Source organism: Leucoraja erinacea, chromosome 22 (assembly GCF_028641065.1).
Source record: "Leucoraja erinacea ecotype New England chromosome 22, Leri_hhj_1, whole genome shotgun sequence".
Lineage (NCBI taxonomy): Eukaryota > Metazoa > Chordata > Chondrichthyes > Rajiformes > Rajidae > Leucoraja > Leucoraja erinaceus.
The window spans coordinates 20,520,161-20,539,863 of NC_073398.1; the positions used below are offsets into that span (position 1 = coordinate 20,520,161).

At 39.4% G+C, this 19,703-nt stretch overlaps 1 protein-coding gene across 1 annotated transcript; it reads right to left on the reverse strand.

Moving 5' to 3' along the window:
* Window positions 1-899: 899 nt before the first annotated feature.
* On the reverse strand, window positions 900-19,703 carry LOC129707768 (putative interleukin-17 receptor E-like). The gene is made up of 10 exons (XM_055653053.1): window positions 18,843-19,703; window positions 15,081-15,114; window positions 13,504-13,650; window positions 10,244-10,353; window positions 6,519-6,633; window positions 5,765-5,809; window positions 4,942-5,081; window positions 4,189-4,257; window positions 3,175-3,229; window positions 900-1,200 (listed from the first exon to the last, which is right to left on the reverse strand). The coding sequence occupies exons 1-10, from the start codon at window positions 18,954-18,956 to the stop codon at window positions 1,019-1,021; spliced, it is 1,011 nt and encodes a 336-aa protein (XP_055509028.1). The 5' UTR covers window positions 18,957-19,703; the 3' UTR covers window positions 900-1,018.

Below are 19,703 nucleotides of genomic sequence, written 5' to 3' on the forward strand. Positions count from 1 at the left end.
TCTTTTGTGACTATGACAAAGGTGGAATGTAACTCAGCAGGAGACGGTTGCAAAGGGCCACAAAGATGACAGCAATTACCTCGGGATACTCTAAAGTGGAGATAATATTTTCATGCAAAATGCTACATTCTCTCTTTGGATAATTTCCAACTTTTAAGTTTGATTAGTTAAGCGCTAAATATTTAAAGGGCTGATTTCTCCTTTGAAAACAGGGATTTTAGTTTTCATTCTAGTCAAGGTACTTCAAAACCAGAAATCCAGAGCCATAACTAAAAGGCAGCATTAGTGTTGTTGCCTCACTGTTCCAGATTTGTTCCTGAGCATCTTACATTTATCTATATCCTTTTGAAAGTTGAATAATTTTTCTGTTCATTCCTTTGAAATTATTCTCGAGTATCTGACTTTCCATTACTGCTGCTTTACAAGCCAGTATAATTTCTACCCCTTTAATTAGACTCATAGAGTTATATAGGATGGAAACAGGCCCTTTGCCCCAACTTGCCCATGCCGACCAAAATACCGCTTTAAACTTGCCTGTGTTTGACCCATATTTCTCTTAACCTTTCCTGTCCATGTACCTGTCCAAATGTCTTGTAAATGTTGTTACAGTTAAGGGCCTGTCCCATGATGCGAGTTTACCCATGAGCTCTCCAGAGTTTAAAAAATAATCAAACTCGTAGAATGTACGTAGCGGGTACGTCGGAGCTCGTGGATGTCTCGTAGCGGCTCATAATGCTAACGGCAGGTAACTCGGGAAACGCGGAAACTCGTGAAGTTTTTTTTTCAACAGTGTGAAAAAGTTCCAAGAGTAAAAAAATACTCGTGATGAGGTACCACAAATTTGATTTTTTTTTTTAAACTCTGGAGAGATCTTGGGTGAACTCGCATTGTGGGATAGGCCCTTTACCTGCCACAACTATCTCCTCTAGAGCTCATTCCATATATCCACCATCCTCCAAATTAAAACAAAAATTATGATGGGAGATTTGTCATGTTATCATCGCAATGTATTTAAATTCTAATTTAATTTCTTTACCTGGAACGGTGCTTTGTAGAGTGAGTCCTGTAGATCGATGCAATGCTCATTGTTTTCATCCATCGAGCAGAGAGTTACATCAACATCAACAGGGCAGGATAGTTTCCATGCCAACTCCTGCAATATGTGATTGTATGTTATGTCATTCCAGAGTTCCTCCGTATCTGAGATCGGAAATAGGGTTGAAGAACGGTTGGTACTACTATCTAAACATCAAAGATCCTATAGCGAGCAAGATTATCCACTCAACAAAAAAGACATAGCACGGTCATGGGCAGATTCATGGGTAAATTTCGGCCCCTTTTCCGTAACCGGCTTCCGTCTCCGCCATCTTTGTCCGCCATAGCAGAGCAAAGATACTAGTGCGGAGACAGAAGCCGGTTACGGAAACATCCATGTAAAAATCAAACATCTTTGGTAAAAATCTTCTCATTTTCTTTCTGCCTCACAATAAAAAGCAAAAAGATGCCTATGTTCCTTCCACGGCGTGTGGGAAGTCTGGCCCGGATCAGCATGGCTGGGACGCCAGGGCAAAGTTGCGGGGAGGTTTGCAACGTATTTTTATGTAATGTTGTCCCTGGTCTGGGCCTTGAGTCCGAAATAAAGTTTATCATCATATATAAAAATCTGGAGAAATATATATGTGTGTGTTATATGATTACATACATCTATATCACATTCAAACATGTGTGTATGTGTGTTCTTTCCTACACAAACTAACCAGTTGTATGGTCGCTGAATGAAACCATCCTTAAGTTATACGTCGTTTTTAAATCTAGCGCAAAACAAATTTTATTTTAAATACTTCATTTAGATAACCCCACCATTACGGACAGATCTCATTCCACTCTCTAGCTATTGGAAAAATCAGACCCATTTTATAGTTGAAAAACAATTCCATGGACACAAAACAACATGAAGGAACATTCCAATATTCCAAGAGCAGAGCAACTGGAATCTTCATATTGCTATTATTTTCCAAATACCGCAGTTGTGAACCATGTGATTAGATGAATTACAGAGTGCAGGAGTAATACAAAAATCAACTCAAACTCAAACACAGCACATGAGCCATTTAAAAAGAAAAGCTTTTTAAAAAAACATTAAAAAAAGACAATTAACAGAATTTTATTTGTTAACATATTAATCTTTAACAAAATTTAACAGAAATATGATTGAACAGAATTATGAATCTAACCCTATATCACACACGCAAACTGTTCTGGACGGAGAAATGGCCCACATTCAGCTCCATTGCGTACTACACGTCAGACCATTGCATTTAGCAGGAGTTGACTATTTTGCTCGCTATAGGATCTTTGCTAAAAATGGTCAAAGCTTTGTACATGTGCATTACCACCTCTCCATCCTCACATCATTTTTGCAGGAAGGCGCTGTAATGCAGATAGTTTTACAATCCCTTCACAGGGGAAAATAATCCTTGACGTAAACTATAAAATAAAGCAGATCCATTGCCTCACAATGATTTTACTCATTCTGGATTATCATCTTTGTAGTTTCTTTGGGCTTGGCATAACATGTGCCAAAATTGAAGCATTGACTCGGTATCATAGAAGATTAAGGGGTAGAGTTTCCATATTAAGCACTGTTCGGAAATTGGATTGTGAACTATCGTGAAAGATTGCAGAAGGCAGACAAAACCCATCTCTATTTTAAACTTGTTAATCGCAGCATACAGCCAACTTTGACTAGATTGTACTGAAACATGGACACAAACCATTAGCAGAAATCCTCTTCAACCCAGGACTTTCACTTGAAGTAAAAAGACGGAGAATTTTCAAAGTGCCTTAAAATTTGAACAACTATTGAACAATGCAAAGTGTGCTGCATCTTAGGTTAGTGTGTTCCTGATTTCTGCATCTGTGCATTGTAATGTAGATGTCATGAATATGCCAAAGCCAAGACTGAGCATAATTCACATATCTGACATGGGTAGAATCAAAAATGAGTTCCTAAAAAAATTAGTTCCTGTCCAATCGGCCCCTTTTAGATATTCCATTTCATTGATGGTGTCAGTCATAATTTCCACCCTATATCCAATTTCATCCTGCTACGTTTAACATAAACATCTCAGAAACACAAGAGAATCATCAATTTTAATGACTTGTGTGACTTACAGTTTTTAAATGGACAAACTTGGATCCTCGTAGCATCAGGAAGTGCTGACCAGCCCTAGAAATGTTATAAAGGTATGTTCAGGGTTCTCAAAATGAACAGAGTAAAATATAATTTGTTAGACAATCAGTCTAAAGAATGGTCCCAACCATGAAATGTCACCTATCCATACCCTCCACAGATGCTACCTGACCAGCTAAGTTACTCCAGCACTGTGTTTTGCTCAAGATTTCAGCATCTGCAGTTCCTTATGTCTAGAAAATAATTTACATTGGCGCTGCATTGAAAAAGAAGCTTTGGAGAACAGTATTGCTTGGAACATGTTTGACAATGTCAGCAGGCAATTCTGAATTCCAGGCAGTTGCACACAAACATCTGCCGTTCACTCCAATCCATCCTCACGTGACAGCAGTTTCAGACACCCTGTGCAAACCAAGAACCCCAAGTCAGACAAATTCCACCAGCGATTTCCCGGTTACATTCCAACTTTAGAGAACACATGGAGTCCAGGGTGGATCGTCCAATCCTACAGCAGTTACGCTGGAGAATATTTGCCTGCAAACACCCACCGGTGACACATTGTATTTGAATGAAGAGGGACAACTACAATAGAGAAGGTAGGTTGTTTTTTTAAGATTTAGTTTGCCTTAAAGAAGTGGGTTAAAATGATTTAATTATTTTCATTACTTTTTTTTAAAATTTGTTTTAAAATGATTTTTGATAGTTTTTACATGCTGTTGAGTGTCAGCAGTATTCTGAAGCATTAATGGTTTTTGGAAGGCTGACAACCAGCAAGTCTTGTGGTGCGTGGTTTTGGCAGCTGACAAAGATATTTCAGCTAACATATGGCCAGGGCTTGGTTAGATTCACCCATTTCAACAAATTCAAATCCTGATTTTCTTTGATAAACTTTCATTGTCAGCACATCCATAAAAAGCGAATATAGTATTTCCCATTATTTACAAATTATAATTCTTCAGATGAACTTTGTGAATCCACCACAGCAGAAGTCCTACCTCAATGCACAGGCAGGGCAAGATGTGTGAGTATGATAAAGTGACAGTTTTGGGGTCTTCTACCTCAATCTGCAAAATAAAATATATTTTTAGCAATTTCACAATAACCGTAATATTTTAAAATATTCCAATTTAAAAATACCCAATAATGTGGCCTCCACAGCCGTCTGCAGCAATTAATTCCACAGATTCACCATCCTCTGGTGAAATAAATTCATCCTCATCTCGAAAAGGTATACCCTTTCATTTTGAGGCTGTGTTTTCCGGTCCTAGACTCTCTCATTACTGAAAATGTTCAGTAGTTTCCAGTGGAAATTTCCACCCTTAATTATCCATCAGGGACTCACAGGGTATATGGTTATTCCGAGGAGTTATTGTTAATTTAATTGTAAATTGTTTGTGACTCAGACTGAGTTATCCACCAATAATGACCATACTGAATGGTGTAACAGTTTGAGGAGCTCTCCTTTTCACTGTAGGTATTAGCTGACTGTGTTCAATGATATTGAAAGGGCTCAATTATCCAACTTCTGTGACAACATTTCAACATAAACGCCAAGGCTAGTTGGATCATGCGACATTACTCCAACTTACAAGAGGTCATGTGTTGCATTAAGTTGCTAGTATTCCCAAGCTCAGAACAAAAGCAGGTTTTGTGACAGCTCCACTGTACTTAAACCACAAGCAGTCTGCCCAGATATTTTGTGGCCAATGAATTCAGAAGAGATGAAATTTATAACAGTGAACAATTACCAATGCACTTGTTCTCAAATCTTCACACACCAACCATTTGAGGCATAAACGGACATGGTAGGCATGATCTTCAAGGAAGTCTGAGACTTGGACTGATAATGTCTTCCGTTTTTTTTCAATAACATAGTCCAATTTACCAACTGAAATAAAGTAAAAGAGTCAATGGTAATTAAATTAGTAAATAACCATATAACCACATAACCATATAACAATTACAGCACGGAAACAGGCCATCTCGACCCTTCTAGTCCGTGCCGAACACATAATCTCCCCTAGTCCCATATACCTGCGCTCAGACCATAACCCTCCATTCCCTTCCCATCCATATAACTATCCAATTTATTTTTAATAAATGTTGAATTATGTCAAAAAACTGACTGATAACATTGGATGATCCAACAAAATGTGATCAGAAAACTTATATATATAACTCCAATGTGATAAATATCATTCATACATATTCAAAACAAATTCTGAAAGATGAAAATATTTTCTATATCATATATAAAAAATCATCATGACAGTGAAAATGGCTAATCTTTACTAATTCCTCACACATTTAAATGTCAAATTTACACAAGCTAATATTATCGAGGCATTAAGCCACAACCAGCTACTTCTCTACACAAGGAAGTGGACAAAATAAAATCAATCTCCTCAACAACATTGAATGCTGAAGGACAGAGACCAACATATATATTCTCTTTTAACCCTTGAAGAAAATGGTTTAACACAATGGGACATATAGAATTAAATATAAAGAGATGAATATACAAGCTGAATGACATGGACCATATAATGCAGTTTTAGAATATTACTATACCTCTGCAAGTTGGGATATTTCGTCCAATATCTTTATCTGTACAATCTAACATTAGAAAAAATCAAAATCAGTTGAACTCTTATAAAGACAACATTTATTTCAAGAATTATTGTACATGTATAACAGTTTAAGAAGGGTCCCGACCCACGACATCAATTATCCAGATCATTCACAGATGCTGACAACTCACTGAGTCACTCCAGCACTTTGTGTTTCACTCAAGATTCCAGCACCTTATGACACTTTAATTTAATGTTTTTTTTTGGTTTCCTCATTAAATCAAAAATCCAATTTTAAAATATTTCATATGTACCAATTAAAAGGTTTTTGCCGTGACAAGGATGAAGAATGATTTTAAATTCTGGAACAGTTAATTTCATCTGTAATCAGGATAGAGCCTGGGACTCTGAAGCTGTGAGGCAGCAGCTCTACCGCTGCACCACTGTACTGCCTCAAACTGCAATGTTTCTCTATGTTGTCAATAACCCTGAAATATATGTTTTTCATAATATTCACTGTTGATGTTTTTAGTTTTAAAAACATTTTTAATATTCACCCGTACGAAATTTCACCCAAAACTTCTCAAAGTTCAAACACAAATATTCGTCATTGTGTTTACGACTTCGTATCATTGATATAAATAATAATCATACGACTTCGTATCACAGTAAAAAATAATCACATCAGAAAAATTCAGTGTAGAACCAAAGAAAAGTTTGATATTGGATAGTGCACAAAGCTGCGTGTATTTTACCTTCTACTCGATGCTCTTGTTGTAGATCAACACCACAATAGTAAGGGATTGTTCGAATGGTGACAGAACTACGCTCAGCAATTGAAGTACTGAAGCAATCATACTCAACAAACACCTGCAATGAAAGAAATACAAATATTATAGGTTACTTCCTCAGGTGAACATAATCATGAAAACAGAATTTCCTATTCTGAATTTTGTTTAAACTACATGTAAAGGTTCCAAGGAAGCCTAGAAATTCCGACTGGAAATGGTTGACTTTTATGATCTTGCATATTTGCTGAATCCGAACCAGCTATTCTCAGATGCAGATTTGAAAACAACAATATCAATCAATCATCATGACTGGAAGATGGGAGACAGGAGATGGGAGACACACCACTATTCAATACCCCTGGCCAATACCCTAGGCTCTGGTTGATCAAAACTACTTTCATTCACATTGGACACATATCCCTTAAGGCCCTGCTGAATAAAGTTATGGCATTTTTCAATTAGTCACCCACAAGCAGCTGTTTGAGGGGTAGTTCCAAATTCCCTCTAACCCTTGTGGAAATTCTGATGTTAATATTAAATAGTCAACCTGGGACATTTTAAAGTTGTGCCCCACTGTTCTGGATTCCCTTTAAGAAAAAATATGGTTTCCCAACATCTAGCCTATTAAGTCCTTTAATTCTTCAATTAAATTACCCCTTTAATCTTCTATTCTTATTTATATAGCACATTTATAGTCAACTTGCATTGACCCCAAAGTGCTTCACATAATTACATTACATTTACACACAGGCAAAGGTGGGTGAAGTGTCTTGCCCCAAGGACACAACGACAGTATGCACTCCAAGCGGGGTTCGAACCGGCTACCTTCCGGTCGCCAGCCGAACACTTAGCCCATTGCGACATCTGTCGTCCCGATTTAAGGAAAGAACGAATGAATGAATTAATTAATGTTTATTGGTCAAGTATATACACATACAAGGAATTTGCCTTGGTGCTCTGCTCGCAAGTAACAACACGACATACAGTAAACAATCAAGAATAAAACATAAAACATTAAAAGCAAAAATTAATCTCTGCAATGTGGCATAATTCAATCTCTTTATTCTGTATTGTTCTTTTTCACATTGCCATGGACATCAGCACAATAGCAAACCATGAAGGCCAACAAATAGGTCCAACCATCAGATTTATTTACTGCACAATATATAACAAAATAAATTGTTCATTTGATTTTTCAAAGGATATGCTTGAATGCTCATTCTTTGAAATAGGCATGTTTTCCATTAGCAATCCATAGTTTCCCTCAAAATATATCATTATGGTGAATACACCTTTGATAGCTGGAAGGACATGAATATAAGGCTAGAAATTTATTCTGAGGCATTATCCTTCCTGTCCAAATAGTACAAACAAATGTGGCACAATGAGCTGCAGTGGTGACATCACCAACAGTAAATTCTATTTTAATAGCCTTCTACTTTACAAACTCTCACACCTATAGCCACCAAGACAAGTTAGTACGAATATTTTTTTAAACCATATTAAATTATATGGAAGGAACAGAATAAAAAGCATGGTAGCTTTGCTAAAAATATATCGATCCTTAGTTAATCTTCAGGTAGTTTAATTCTGAGCACCACAACAAACATGGCACATTCCAAGCATTCACCTGTGCAAAAGAAAAAAACTTGCCCCTTTAAACTTTGCCCCTCTCACCAGAAAGCTATGCCCTCCAGTATTTGATTTTTCATCCTGGGAAATGGTTCTAACTATCCACTCAATATAGATAGGGTATAGATAAGGTATAATTTCATATACAGGTCTCCTCGCAACCTCCAGCACTCCAGAAAAAAAACAATCAAAGTCCGTCTAACCTCTCCCTGTAGCTAATTTTAAGGTAAGCACCTTGGGATTTCCTTCTTCTAAAGAATACAAGGCAGGAATTTGACCCAACAATATCAAGCGGAATAATTAGAAACTTCCTCGATATTAACGCATTTTTGGCATGGCTAATGAAAGCGCATTGAAAAGACAATATGTCAAGACGGATAAATTTCAAGAGTCAGGAGCGTTTATTCATCTAATGCACCTGATATGAACCGGAACAATTATATTCCTACTCGGTGCAACTCAAGTTACACAGTAATTTGTAAAAACAGCCTGCATGATAAATGTCAAGCTCACATTTATACTGCATCTAACAATGTCCAATGCATGTGCTGACAATTGCATTGATGCATTCATCTATATAACTGCTCCATAGAAGGTCAAGTGCAGATTAACCATGCCTCTATTCAAAGCCAAATGTCAAAGTCTTATTTTTGGACATTCATTTTCAAAGCATGAAGTAATCAGATCTTAGTAGCAAAATCTAACCAGGAAGTCTAAATGAATCTAAATAATACCATAAGGAATAATGAATCTGAATCTTTAGTTGGGATCCCAGAAAATATAGCAACTCTGATTCCATCTTATCATTTTTTGAGTAAAGCTACTATATATTTTTATTTAGTCATATCATTGCTCATGCAACTCAGATGAAGTATATGTTGTTGCTAACAAATCTAAATAAATTTGGGAAATTCTAATCCATGCCAAATTTGGATTTCCTCAAAGATGTTTGATTTGTCATGTCTCGGGGCTAATTTCAGCCTACAAAGCAACATTTTTTATTTATTTTTCAAAATATGCAGTGGTGGTAAGGTCTGTGCTTATTGTTCACTTTGAATTGCGCTGAAAGGGAGAGTCGGAGGGCCCTTGTCATTGCATTCTTGCCAAGTTCAATGCAATCTTTTGATATAATTGAGTGCCTTCTAAGGACAAGGCAGGAGGATATCAAAGGTTCACTCCACTAAGTAACTAAAAGGTCAAATTGGAGCCACGTGTGGGCCAAACTGATAGCATGGAAGGTTTCCATTCCTCAAAGATGTTTGATTACTAGCTGAGATTTTACAGCCGTATCTTTGCCCCCTCTTCGCGGACTACCATCTGGATTGGTGCAGCCTTTCCTGCCGGAGACCGGCCAGAGCTTCAGCGGCTGTGCAGCACTGAATTCCATCGCTCCAGAGGGCCTGCCGACTTTAACACCGTGGAGCTGTGTTTCTGGCATCTTTCGCTGAGGTCGCCAGTGTTGGAGCTCCGCCCAGCTCGGCCTGCAGACTTTGGGAGCCGCGGTCTCAGGTAGGAAGCGGCCGATTCGGAAACTCCAAACCGCTGAGAGTGTTCTTCCGGTCCGACGTCGGAGTTTCACCATCCCCGGCGAGGGGGCCTGAAACATTGGGCCGCTAGCGCAGTGACTGCGTAGGCCTCAATTGGCCCAGCCCACGGGTGAACATGAGGAAGAGGACTGAACATTATTACCTTACCTCTCAGTGGGAAACGTTGATTCTGCTGTGGGGGATGTTTTATGTTTTATGTTACATTCTATAGTGTTGGGTTTATCTCATTTGTGTGCTGCATGGTAACTCAAATTTCACTGCACCAATTGGTGTATGTGACAATAAATGTCCTTTTGCCTATGTCCTATGTCCTGTGATTCATCCTACCTAATGTCACAGTGACTTTTTTCAGTTATCTGTTTGCTCTTCCAGCCAATAAATATTTAAATCCTAAACATACAATTACAAGACTAACTAATGGACCTTGGTGTTTCATAGCAGAATTTCATTCAATGTTATCATGTCTTGTCTAATCAATCTTATTAATTGAACACAGATTTTCAAACTTACAGGTTGTGCAATGAACTCCTTATAATTCTGTTTATTGAATTTCACAGTTATACATTGGGTTTGAAAGTAGTTCGTCGAAGAAGAGCATATCTCCACACCACGGATGTGTTCTGGAACACAAGAACAAAAGGTACATAAGACACTTTGGAAATGACAGACCATATATGGGAATACAAGGAGGAGCAGTGGTATTAGCCTCCATATTAGTTTTTGGCTTTGCATCATAGACAAATCCATATATTATAAGATTGAGGAGCGCAGATACATTAATTGGGGGAATTTACCTACCCACCTATACCCAGTCCTCAAACAACTGCTAGATTCTATAGGGAAATCAAACGGAATGAAATGTTTAGACTGACCTCTTTATCCTCCAGCAGCTCAGTGCAGCTTACAAATACTTGCCTGAAGTTTAACAAAATGAAATATTTCTTCTTTACCCAATTCCCTTCCAACTTGTAGAAACAAAGACCTGCAGATGCTGGTTTATATCAAAGATATATACAAAGTGCCGGGTCAGACAGCACCTCTGGAGAAAAAGAATGTGTGTCGTTTTGGGTCAGAACCCTTCTTCAGATTGAAGAACTGGGACCGGTGCTTCTTATTGCCTTGTTTGCTTACAGGTAAGATTATAACACGGCTTATGAATCTCTGTTCCAGCAGAAAGTAATAGACTTGTCAAAAGCGTTGTCACCACAAATCACAATCAGGAGAATAGGACAGGAAGTGGAGATATCGGAAGTAAAGGACAGCCATGACCTTCCTGAATAGTGATGTAGTCTTGAGGACCACATGTGCTGCACCTGCCCTTCCTTCCCATCACTTTTTTCATGTACAACCAGTCAGAAACAATTGTTTGAGGTGCAAATACTTCCATGAATGCCTTCAATGCTGCTCCACAACTGACCAGAAGGAAGTAAATGGAAGCTGAGTATATTGGGCAGTGTTCATTACTCCTTCTCCTTCTCCACCCATGCTGTAAAACAACACTGTATGGATTTGACACTAAACTACTCCACCCACCAGGAAAACGTGATAATGCTGAGGAAGTATAATTCAAACATGCAACAAATTTATTTGAAACTACTGATTTCAGCCACTCAAGGCAATGGATTATCATTATTTCTGGATGCATCATTAAACATTCTAATTCAATTACCTCCAAAACTTTGAAGATCTAGTCACCAGATGAAATTAGATAGTACAATTTGGAGGGGGCATTTCTTCATCACTAGGCAGTAAAAACAAACTTTCTGATAGTTCACATATTAAATTACCTTGGAAACACAAAAATATTTACTGACAACACTGGCGGGACTGATACATGATGAAAGAATGGGTCGACTGGGCTTGTATTCACTGGAATTTAGAAGGATGAGAGGATATCTTAGAGAAACATATAAAATTCTTAAAGGATTGGACAGGCTAGATGCAGGAAAAATGTTCTCGATGTTTGGGGAGTCCAGAACCAGGGGTCACAGTTTAAGAATAAGAGGTAGGCCATTTAGGACTGAGACGAGGAAAAACTTCTTTACCCAGAGAGTTGTGAATCTGTGGAATTCTCTGCCACAGAAGGCAGTGGAGGCCAATTCACTGGATGTTTTCAAGAGAGAGTTAGATTTAGCTCTTAGGGCTAAAGGAATTAGCAGGAACGGGGTACTGATTTTAGATGAACAGCCATGATCATATTGAATGGCGGTGCTGGCTCGAAGGACTACTCCTGAACCTGTCTGGGGTGAGGAGAGCAGATGGCTCATAAAAAACTGTTCTTTGAGCATCTGTTCTTTGAGTCATTTCACTTGGAAAATAGAGTCTGTATAAAAAGAACAGGCCAGAACAGAAACTACAGCAACCTTATCTCCAAAAGAAAACAGTGTTCCATCTTTGCAGAATGCAGTGAATTGTGTACATAAAATCACTGTTACAAAAGCCAGGTGAAATTAATAGGAGAATGACCTGATCTGCAATGTTGGCTGCCTAAAATACTGACAATGTTTAGCTTAGATTAGAGATACAACGTGTAAACAGGCCTGGGGCCCACAGTCAATCACCCGTAAACTAGTTCTAAGTTCTACACAATAGGGGAATTTACAGAAGTCTATTCAAAGTCAAAGTCAAAGTTTTCGGTCTGAACGAAATTTCGTTGCCTTGCAGTCATACATATAATAAAATAACAAAACACAATACCAAACAAATTTAACATCCACCACAGTGAGTTCACCAGGCACCTCCTCACTGTGATGGAAGGCAAAAGTCTTAGGTCTTTGTCTCTTCTCTCCTTGTTCTCCCTCTGCACTGAGGCGATCCAGGCCTCCGATGTTGTGACTCCACCGGATGATGGCAAGTAAGTCCCGCGGCTCAACCGTGCTCCACGAACGGGCCGGTTCAAACTCCGCGGCCCGGGGTGGTCGAAGCTGCCGCCCTCCAGTCCAGCGGACGTAGCTCTTGTTGCGGGAGCTCCGGAAAAACAGGTCGCCAACCTGTCGGGTCGCCGCCACAGCCCCGAGTCGGGCCGCCGCCGCCGCCGGAACACCACCTCAGCCCCAAGTTGGGCCGCCGCTGGAACGCCACTACAGCCCCGAAGTCGGCCAGCCTCGCGCTGGTAAGTCGCAGCTGGCTCTGCCTCCGGAGCCCCGAGGCCGGTCCCAGTTGGAGGCCGCCAGCTCCACCATTAGGCCTCAGCGCAGACGGAGACAGAGACGGGGGATACGACAAGAAAAGTCGCATCCTCCCGAAGGAAGAGACTAAAACAAGTTTCTCTCCCACCCCCCCCCCCCCTCCCCCCCCCACACATACACAACCAAATAACTCAAATAACTAACTAAAACAGGACAAGAAAACAACAACAAAAGAAAGAACAGACGGACTGCAGGTGAACTGCAGCTGCCAAGGCAGCGCCGACACTTCCAGAACAAACCTGCACGTCTTTGGAATGGGGAGGAAACTGGAGCAGAGGGAGAAAACCCAGGGAGAATGTTCAAACTCCATACAAACAGCACCCATAGTCAGGACCGATCCCTGATCTCTGGTGCTGGTCATGAAGCAGCAACTGTCATGTAATGCTGCAATGTTTCCTGCCCAATTACACAGATCTAAAGTTGTAGACATGGCTCCCAGTGGCTGCTGTTACTGCTTTTGCAAAGTTTATACAAATTTCCTGAGGGGATAATGGACAAACCCAAGAAACTTTCTCCAATAATGTTAAAAATCATAGCACGTAATTTTGCAGCTTGATTAAAAAATATATAGAAAACACATACCATTGAGTATCAATGTCCCTTTAACCTTCAGAAATAGGGAACATTGTCTTTCCTTCATGCATTTCAACACTGTCAATATTTTGAGGTCCTCAAAAATGTTTGAGGGCATTGATGATGGTTGTTGGTGACAGCCACTCTCATGGTAACCTACAAAATGATAAAACGCATACAATTAGAGTCATAGAATCATACAGCACAGAAACAGGACTTTTGGCCCAATGCATCCATGCTGAGATAGAAGCCCTGCCAAACTAGACCCTTGCCTGGTCATATCCCTCTAAATGTTTACTATCCAGGTCAAAGTATTGATAGACATGAGTAAAGGATTGCCCATTTCAGGCAGAGCAGAGGAGGAATTTATTTTCTCAGAGAATAACAAACCTTGGGCAACTCTTGCCCCCTACTAATAAAGAGGAAAAGAGGAGAGGGAGTAATTATGTTTTTTCAAGAAGAGATTGGTAATGAGAGTCAGAGGGAATGAAGAGAGAGTAGGAATGTGGTCCTACTCTAGATGGATAAGCATATTGGATCAATGAGAATGCGGAGCAGGTTAGAGGGACAACTCTTGCCCCATTCTGTTTGTATGTTCTAATCAAATCATATATTGGAAGATAAACTATAATTTAATGTATAGTCCCAAGTTAGGGTGCTTATTTTGCAATGTTCAATGTATTCATCATTGACTGGAAAAACCTGGTCTCCAGTAATAGCCACCCTCGCCCTTTGTGTGAAGGACAACATCTACTGCAGTTTCTCCGTTCAACCAAGGTCAGTCATAAATTGCAACATTTCCTGCTCCTCAAAAACAAACTGGGCTAATTGGATTATTGAATGTGTTTAAATTTCAAAGCTGGCATGATGAGATTTGAATTCATATTAATGGGCAACTCATCAAATTGTACAATTACATTTCCCATTTCATGACCACCCTGCCGCCCTGCATCATCCTGAACACTGTTGTAGCATACAGTCCCGGTGCCAAATGTGGAAGCATTTAAATCAATGTGGCAATTGGCTTCCCCATGAATAACTCAACAGAAAGGATTAATTTTGGCAAAACAGGAATAAAGTAGTAAAAAGTCAGCATGATTAATATGCGAGTATTTACTTCTTGTGCATATGATGGGACTGTGCTATGACCAATATTGCAGAGCAGGAATGAACAGAAACAAATAAAATAAATAATTGTGCTAGGATTGTAAACTAGTTTGTCCCATCTAAATTCAGTCACCAGCAAAATCTCATTGTTGGTTTGGTGAAGGAATTGTCTTTGACACCAAACAGCAGTACTACCCGTGCAGCAGCCATGCTGGCGATAGGAAACTTATCTCCCAGTTCCCTCTCCCCTGAATCTCAGCCTGAGGAAGGGTCTTGACCGGAAACATCGCCCTTTGCTTTTCTCCAGAGATGCTGTCTGACCCGCTGAGTTACTCCAGCTTTTTGTGTCTATCTTCGGCTTAAACCAGCATCTGCAGTTCCTTCCTACACAAACTTAAAACACTTTTGGGTCATGAACAGAACTAGTTTATTTACCTTTCTTCTAGATTAAATAGCTTCAAATTTTATGAGATACTCACGAGTAGCCACATGTTTGCTTCTACATTGTAGACCCTAAAAGAACAAAAACAATGAATTAGACTTTCTGCGTCATTTGAATGTATGCGTGTACAGTATGTCGATGTGTTTTGTTTTATGTCCATACAAAAGGTGAATGTATTTGCCTGCAGCAGTTCAAGTGTCTGTAATACATTTGTGTGTACATTTCTGTAAAAGAGCCAAAGTGAAATAAAAGATAAATGAGTTTTCAGTGTAGATCTCTGATCAAAGAGATCAAACCGAAGAGCGCGCAGCAGCAAGAAAATATTGGTAAGGATTCCTCCCATGTTTGCCATTAATTACCTTGCACTATCCCACACCCCAGTAGCATCTTAACATACCGATCTCACCTTTAATTCATTTCACAATAAGCAAGGTGTTAAAGTGAACCACTAATACAGGCCCGTAAGTAGTTGCTCTTTTTCACATGATCCATATCATGCATGTTACAACCAGGGTGTAATTTGCAACTGAAGTTGGTACAAAGTAAATAATTCCGTAAATTGTCACAGGACGTGGTTCTTCCTTTATGTCTGCAGCAGTCCTCGAGATTAAAACAAACACTAAGAATCTGAGCTAAGTCTGAAGAAGGGTCCCGACCCAAAACTTCACCCATCCTTTTTCTCCAGAGGATGCTGACTGACCTGCTGAGTTACTCCAGCACTTTGTGTCTAACTAAGAATTTCATATTGTATGTGGCAGACTGAAAACTCCCCTGGTAACAAGACAATGCGCGCACATCAAACTATACTTCTATTTCTCCTCTTCATCTACAATGAGTGCTTTTACCATCAGGTTATTCCATTTATATTGCAGACCATCAGAAATTGAACACAATTTTTTTCTTGCGTGAAGCCAAAACGTGAATACCAGTATTTTACATTTTATTTTTCTTTACTGTAAGACATTATCAAATTTAGATAGATTTTGATCATTTCTAAATTGCCCATTTCAGTTTAGTTTAGTTTCTAGTTTAGAGATACAGTGCGGAAACAGGCCCTTTGGTCCACTGTGTCCGCACCAACCAGGAATCACCCGTACACTAACACTATCCTACACACGGGGGACAATTTACAATTTTTACCAAAGCCAATTAGCCTACAAACTTGTACATTTTTGGAGTGTGGCACTTTCTCCGAGTGCACCCGGAGAAAACCCGCACGCTCACTGGGAGAAGGTACAAACTCCACACAGACAGCACTCATAGTCAGGATCAAACCTGGGTCTCTGTAGCTGTAAGGCAGGAACTCTACCACTACGCCATCGTGCTGCTCCTCAACACATTGGCTTGAACCTTCACAGCATCAAACAATCACTTTGTGATCCTTATGAAATAAATCAGAAGCTTAAAATATAGTTCTTCCAATTACTGCTGAATGAAATACTGCAGCTCAGGCTTTATGTTCTGCAGCACAATGTTTTAGCCAAGTCATCTAGAACTTCCAATTGGAAAATGTGATGGGAGTACTAAGTATCAAGCCTCCAAGATCACGTGAATTACATATTATGTACTCTTGATGCCTACAAAAAAAAAACAAGAAATAGCAAAACAATATCCCACTGGATTTTGTGATTGAATTAACCATTAACTACAGTTAAAGTTAGCAGTAAACATTTTTCATGGACTTTTTAGCTGTTCTTTATATCCATTCCTAGTCTTATGTGTGGCCTCCTCTTCAGCCCATGGGAGCATTGTGCACAGAAATGTCTCTTCAAGCAATTGGAATCCATACTAAGGCATACAAACTTGGAAATGGATTTCATTCAATGTAAAATCATGTATATAAAGGAAAGCTACCGGAGAGGTTGGATTTGGCCAGAGAAAGAAAGAGAAGGGGTTAAAAGAACAGATTTTTTAAATAGTACATTTTTGGATTTGAGTCTATAACTATGAAATGAAATTTTAATTATTAGGTTGCTTATTAGCAAATGAGTCCGAATTACATATGAATGACTCAGATTTTTGGGTACGCTTATTGGGTATTTATGAATCAGCAGCTTCAAGATCTTCTTGTGCATGAATGCTGAGTCACCCAGCAAGATACTCATGAACTACCAGTGCAGTTCCAATAACAGTTTCCTGATTTCTACTTTTAATTATACATGTATGAAAAGCAGAAATTGCCATCTAATTTACTTAACCAGTGCTAATAACCTCACCTCTATTACCAAGCAAAATACAGGTGAAATGTTACATAGTTTTATTTCCTCTGGCTGTTAATTAAATGGTTAAATACACTTCATGGCCAACAGCCTTGGCTGAATAGACTCGGCATAATATTGTGCACTAATACAATGAACTAAAACACAATTTCCTGCCTACCCATATTGAAGGCATTTCTAGAGCAATGAAGACACAGTTACCTTGCTAGTGGCTGAATCTCTGCAAGAAAAAGAATACTGTGCCAGAAAGATTATGTGCATATTGTTAGGTTTCTGGTTAGATGTTATCGTAGCTGAGATGCATAACTACACAAAACTGACAATATGCTTTTTAACGGGAGACCACAAATACCACAGGAATAAGTGAAAGTTGCATTAAAAATCCATTACAACAAAACACCGATCAAAGTTAAAAGACTATGTTTCAATTTTTAACTGATCTGCTTTATTGTCTAGTGGAATGCCTAGTAAGCAGTTTACATGGCTTAAGGATCTGACTGAGGCTGCGTGCTTGCTGTTACTAAGTCTGCGTGCACCTCCAAGCATTAAGTATTGTGCTCTAACAATGTCAGAATCTTCATCTCCCGACATCCAAAGAGATCATAGACGGGGCGTCCTACTTTAGCAGCAGCGTACAATGTGAAGCGTGGATCAGATTGCCTCCATCCTTGTCACCTGCTTGGTGTATATTAAATGGTCAAGGAATATTACATGAAGTCTCCTTGACCACAGTTCTGAAGGGCAGGTAGTTTTGCTGAGGCACTCCTTCAGTTTGTTGCTCAGGTTCTTCACTCAGATTACTGGTCACGTTTTTCAATGCATTCCTTGCCTCTAGCAAGCAGACTGGAAATCTGTTCAGATCAAGTTCAGAGAAAGTGAAGTGCTGTAGGACAAAGGAATCAGGGCAGTTCCCTCAGTCTACTGCACATACATGGAAAAATATATTGAACACCTGAACATTAATGAAATGAAACCCTTCAAATTAATGAATACTCTTGCTGTACCTGGGACTACCTTAAGTGCAGATAGACACAAATGCTAGAGTAACTCAGTGGGTCAGGCAACATCTCTGGAGAAAATGGCTAGGTCGTCTGGTCAGTAGGTCAAGGTCAATTTATTTTCTCCAGAAATGCTTTTTCTTATTCTTATTCTTCTGAATCCCAATGGACATACCCATAGGTTTGTTTTTCCGCTCTCCCAGCCAAAACATTAGTCAACATTCACCATGAAGAAGAACCATTCCTGTCCTGCTTTTACAACTTCGATCAAAAGAAATAGGAATGAATCAAAACGATGTCTTGAGGGCCGATGTTTCCCACATGTGTTTGAGTTCAATCCAAATTTGAGAATAGTTTAAAAAAAAACTTAATTGAGAAACATCCGAAACCTGAAGTTAGCGGCAACAACACACACACTTTTGTAAAGGAAAATAACGTCTTATAGAGATGGGACATGGCATAGTAAATTGACAAACATTAATTAGAGAAAACTGTTCAAAAGTTTAATGAAATGTTACAACGTCTAAGCTTGACTTTAAAATTGAGTATTTACATTCCTGTTTCAAAATATCAATATTATACCTGAGAACACCTGAGTCCACATGTAGTGATGTATTCCACACCTTGAGAACAAGATATGAGCAACCCTAAGGTAGCTAAGAGACAATTGAGATTATGACTTCTGTAACAGTGCATTTTATCGGTCACTTAGTTAATCTTTAAACGATACGTCCAGAAAGCAGAAACCCGATGAGCCTCGCTGCGTTGTCAGAAGCGAGTCAGCGCGGAGTCCAAGAATACAGATGATGCTGTTTCTCAGCATTGACTCAGCCTCACACACACAGGCAAGGATAAAAGCCGGCAGCAGATTCCCACCCCGCCCCCGAACAGCCCTGGTTCCTATCAGCGAGCGCAGCGTAAAGAAGCCAGCCCAGTAAATTTAAACACATGATTTCGTGGAAAATAAACGTTGCGACAGTGTATCCTACTACTGTCATTATGACCGCGATTCATGCGGGCATTGCTGAAATTAAAATCCTATCTTTAAATTCTACAGCGGGGCTTTTCAGCTGTTGGGCGGTGAACTCACAAGGAAAATGAATCAGATACAAAGGAACTGCAGATGCTGGTTTACAAGCCAAAGAAGTCTGAAGCAGGGTCCCGACCTGATAGGTTAACTACCCATGTCCTCCAGAGGGTCTCAAGAAGAGTCACGACCAGAAACGTCCCGTCCATGTTCTCCGGAGATGCTGCCGGACCCGTCGAGTTACTCCAGCACTTCGTATCTTTTTAGAGCAAAAGAAGTGTCCAGAATTCACGCACAGTTCTCGCACAATGTATCTCTTCATTGTAATGGAATATCTCCAAAGGTCCGTAGTTTCATTATCTTTGTACTTGTTATAGTTGAACAACACACAACTAAATACAGTCTTGCATTTAACT

Bases quoted from the DNA above. Each gene is read 5' to 3' on its own strand.
- LOC129707768 (XM_055653053.1), bottom strand. From the start codon at position 18,956: ATGCACTGTTACAGAAGTCATAATCTCAATTGTCTCTTAGCTACCTTA. The intron at 15,115-18,842 runs GTATAATATTGA...TTGTTCTTTTAG, and splicing joins GTGGACTCAGGTGTTCTCAG to GGTCTACAATGTAGAAGCAA. The intron at 6,634-10,243 runs GTAAGTTTGAAA...CTTTCATTGCAG, and splicing joins AGGAGTTCATTGCACAACCT to GTGTTTGTTGAGTATGATTG.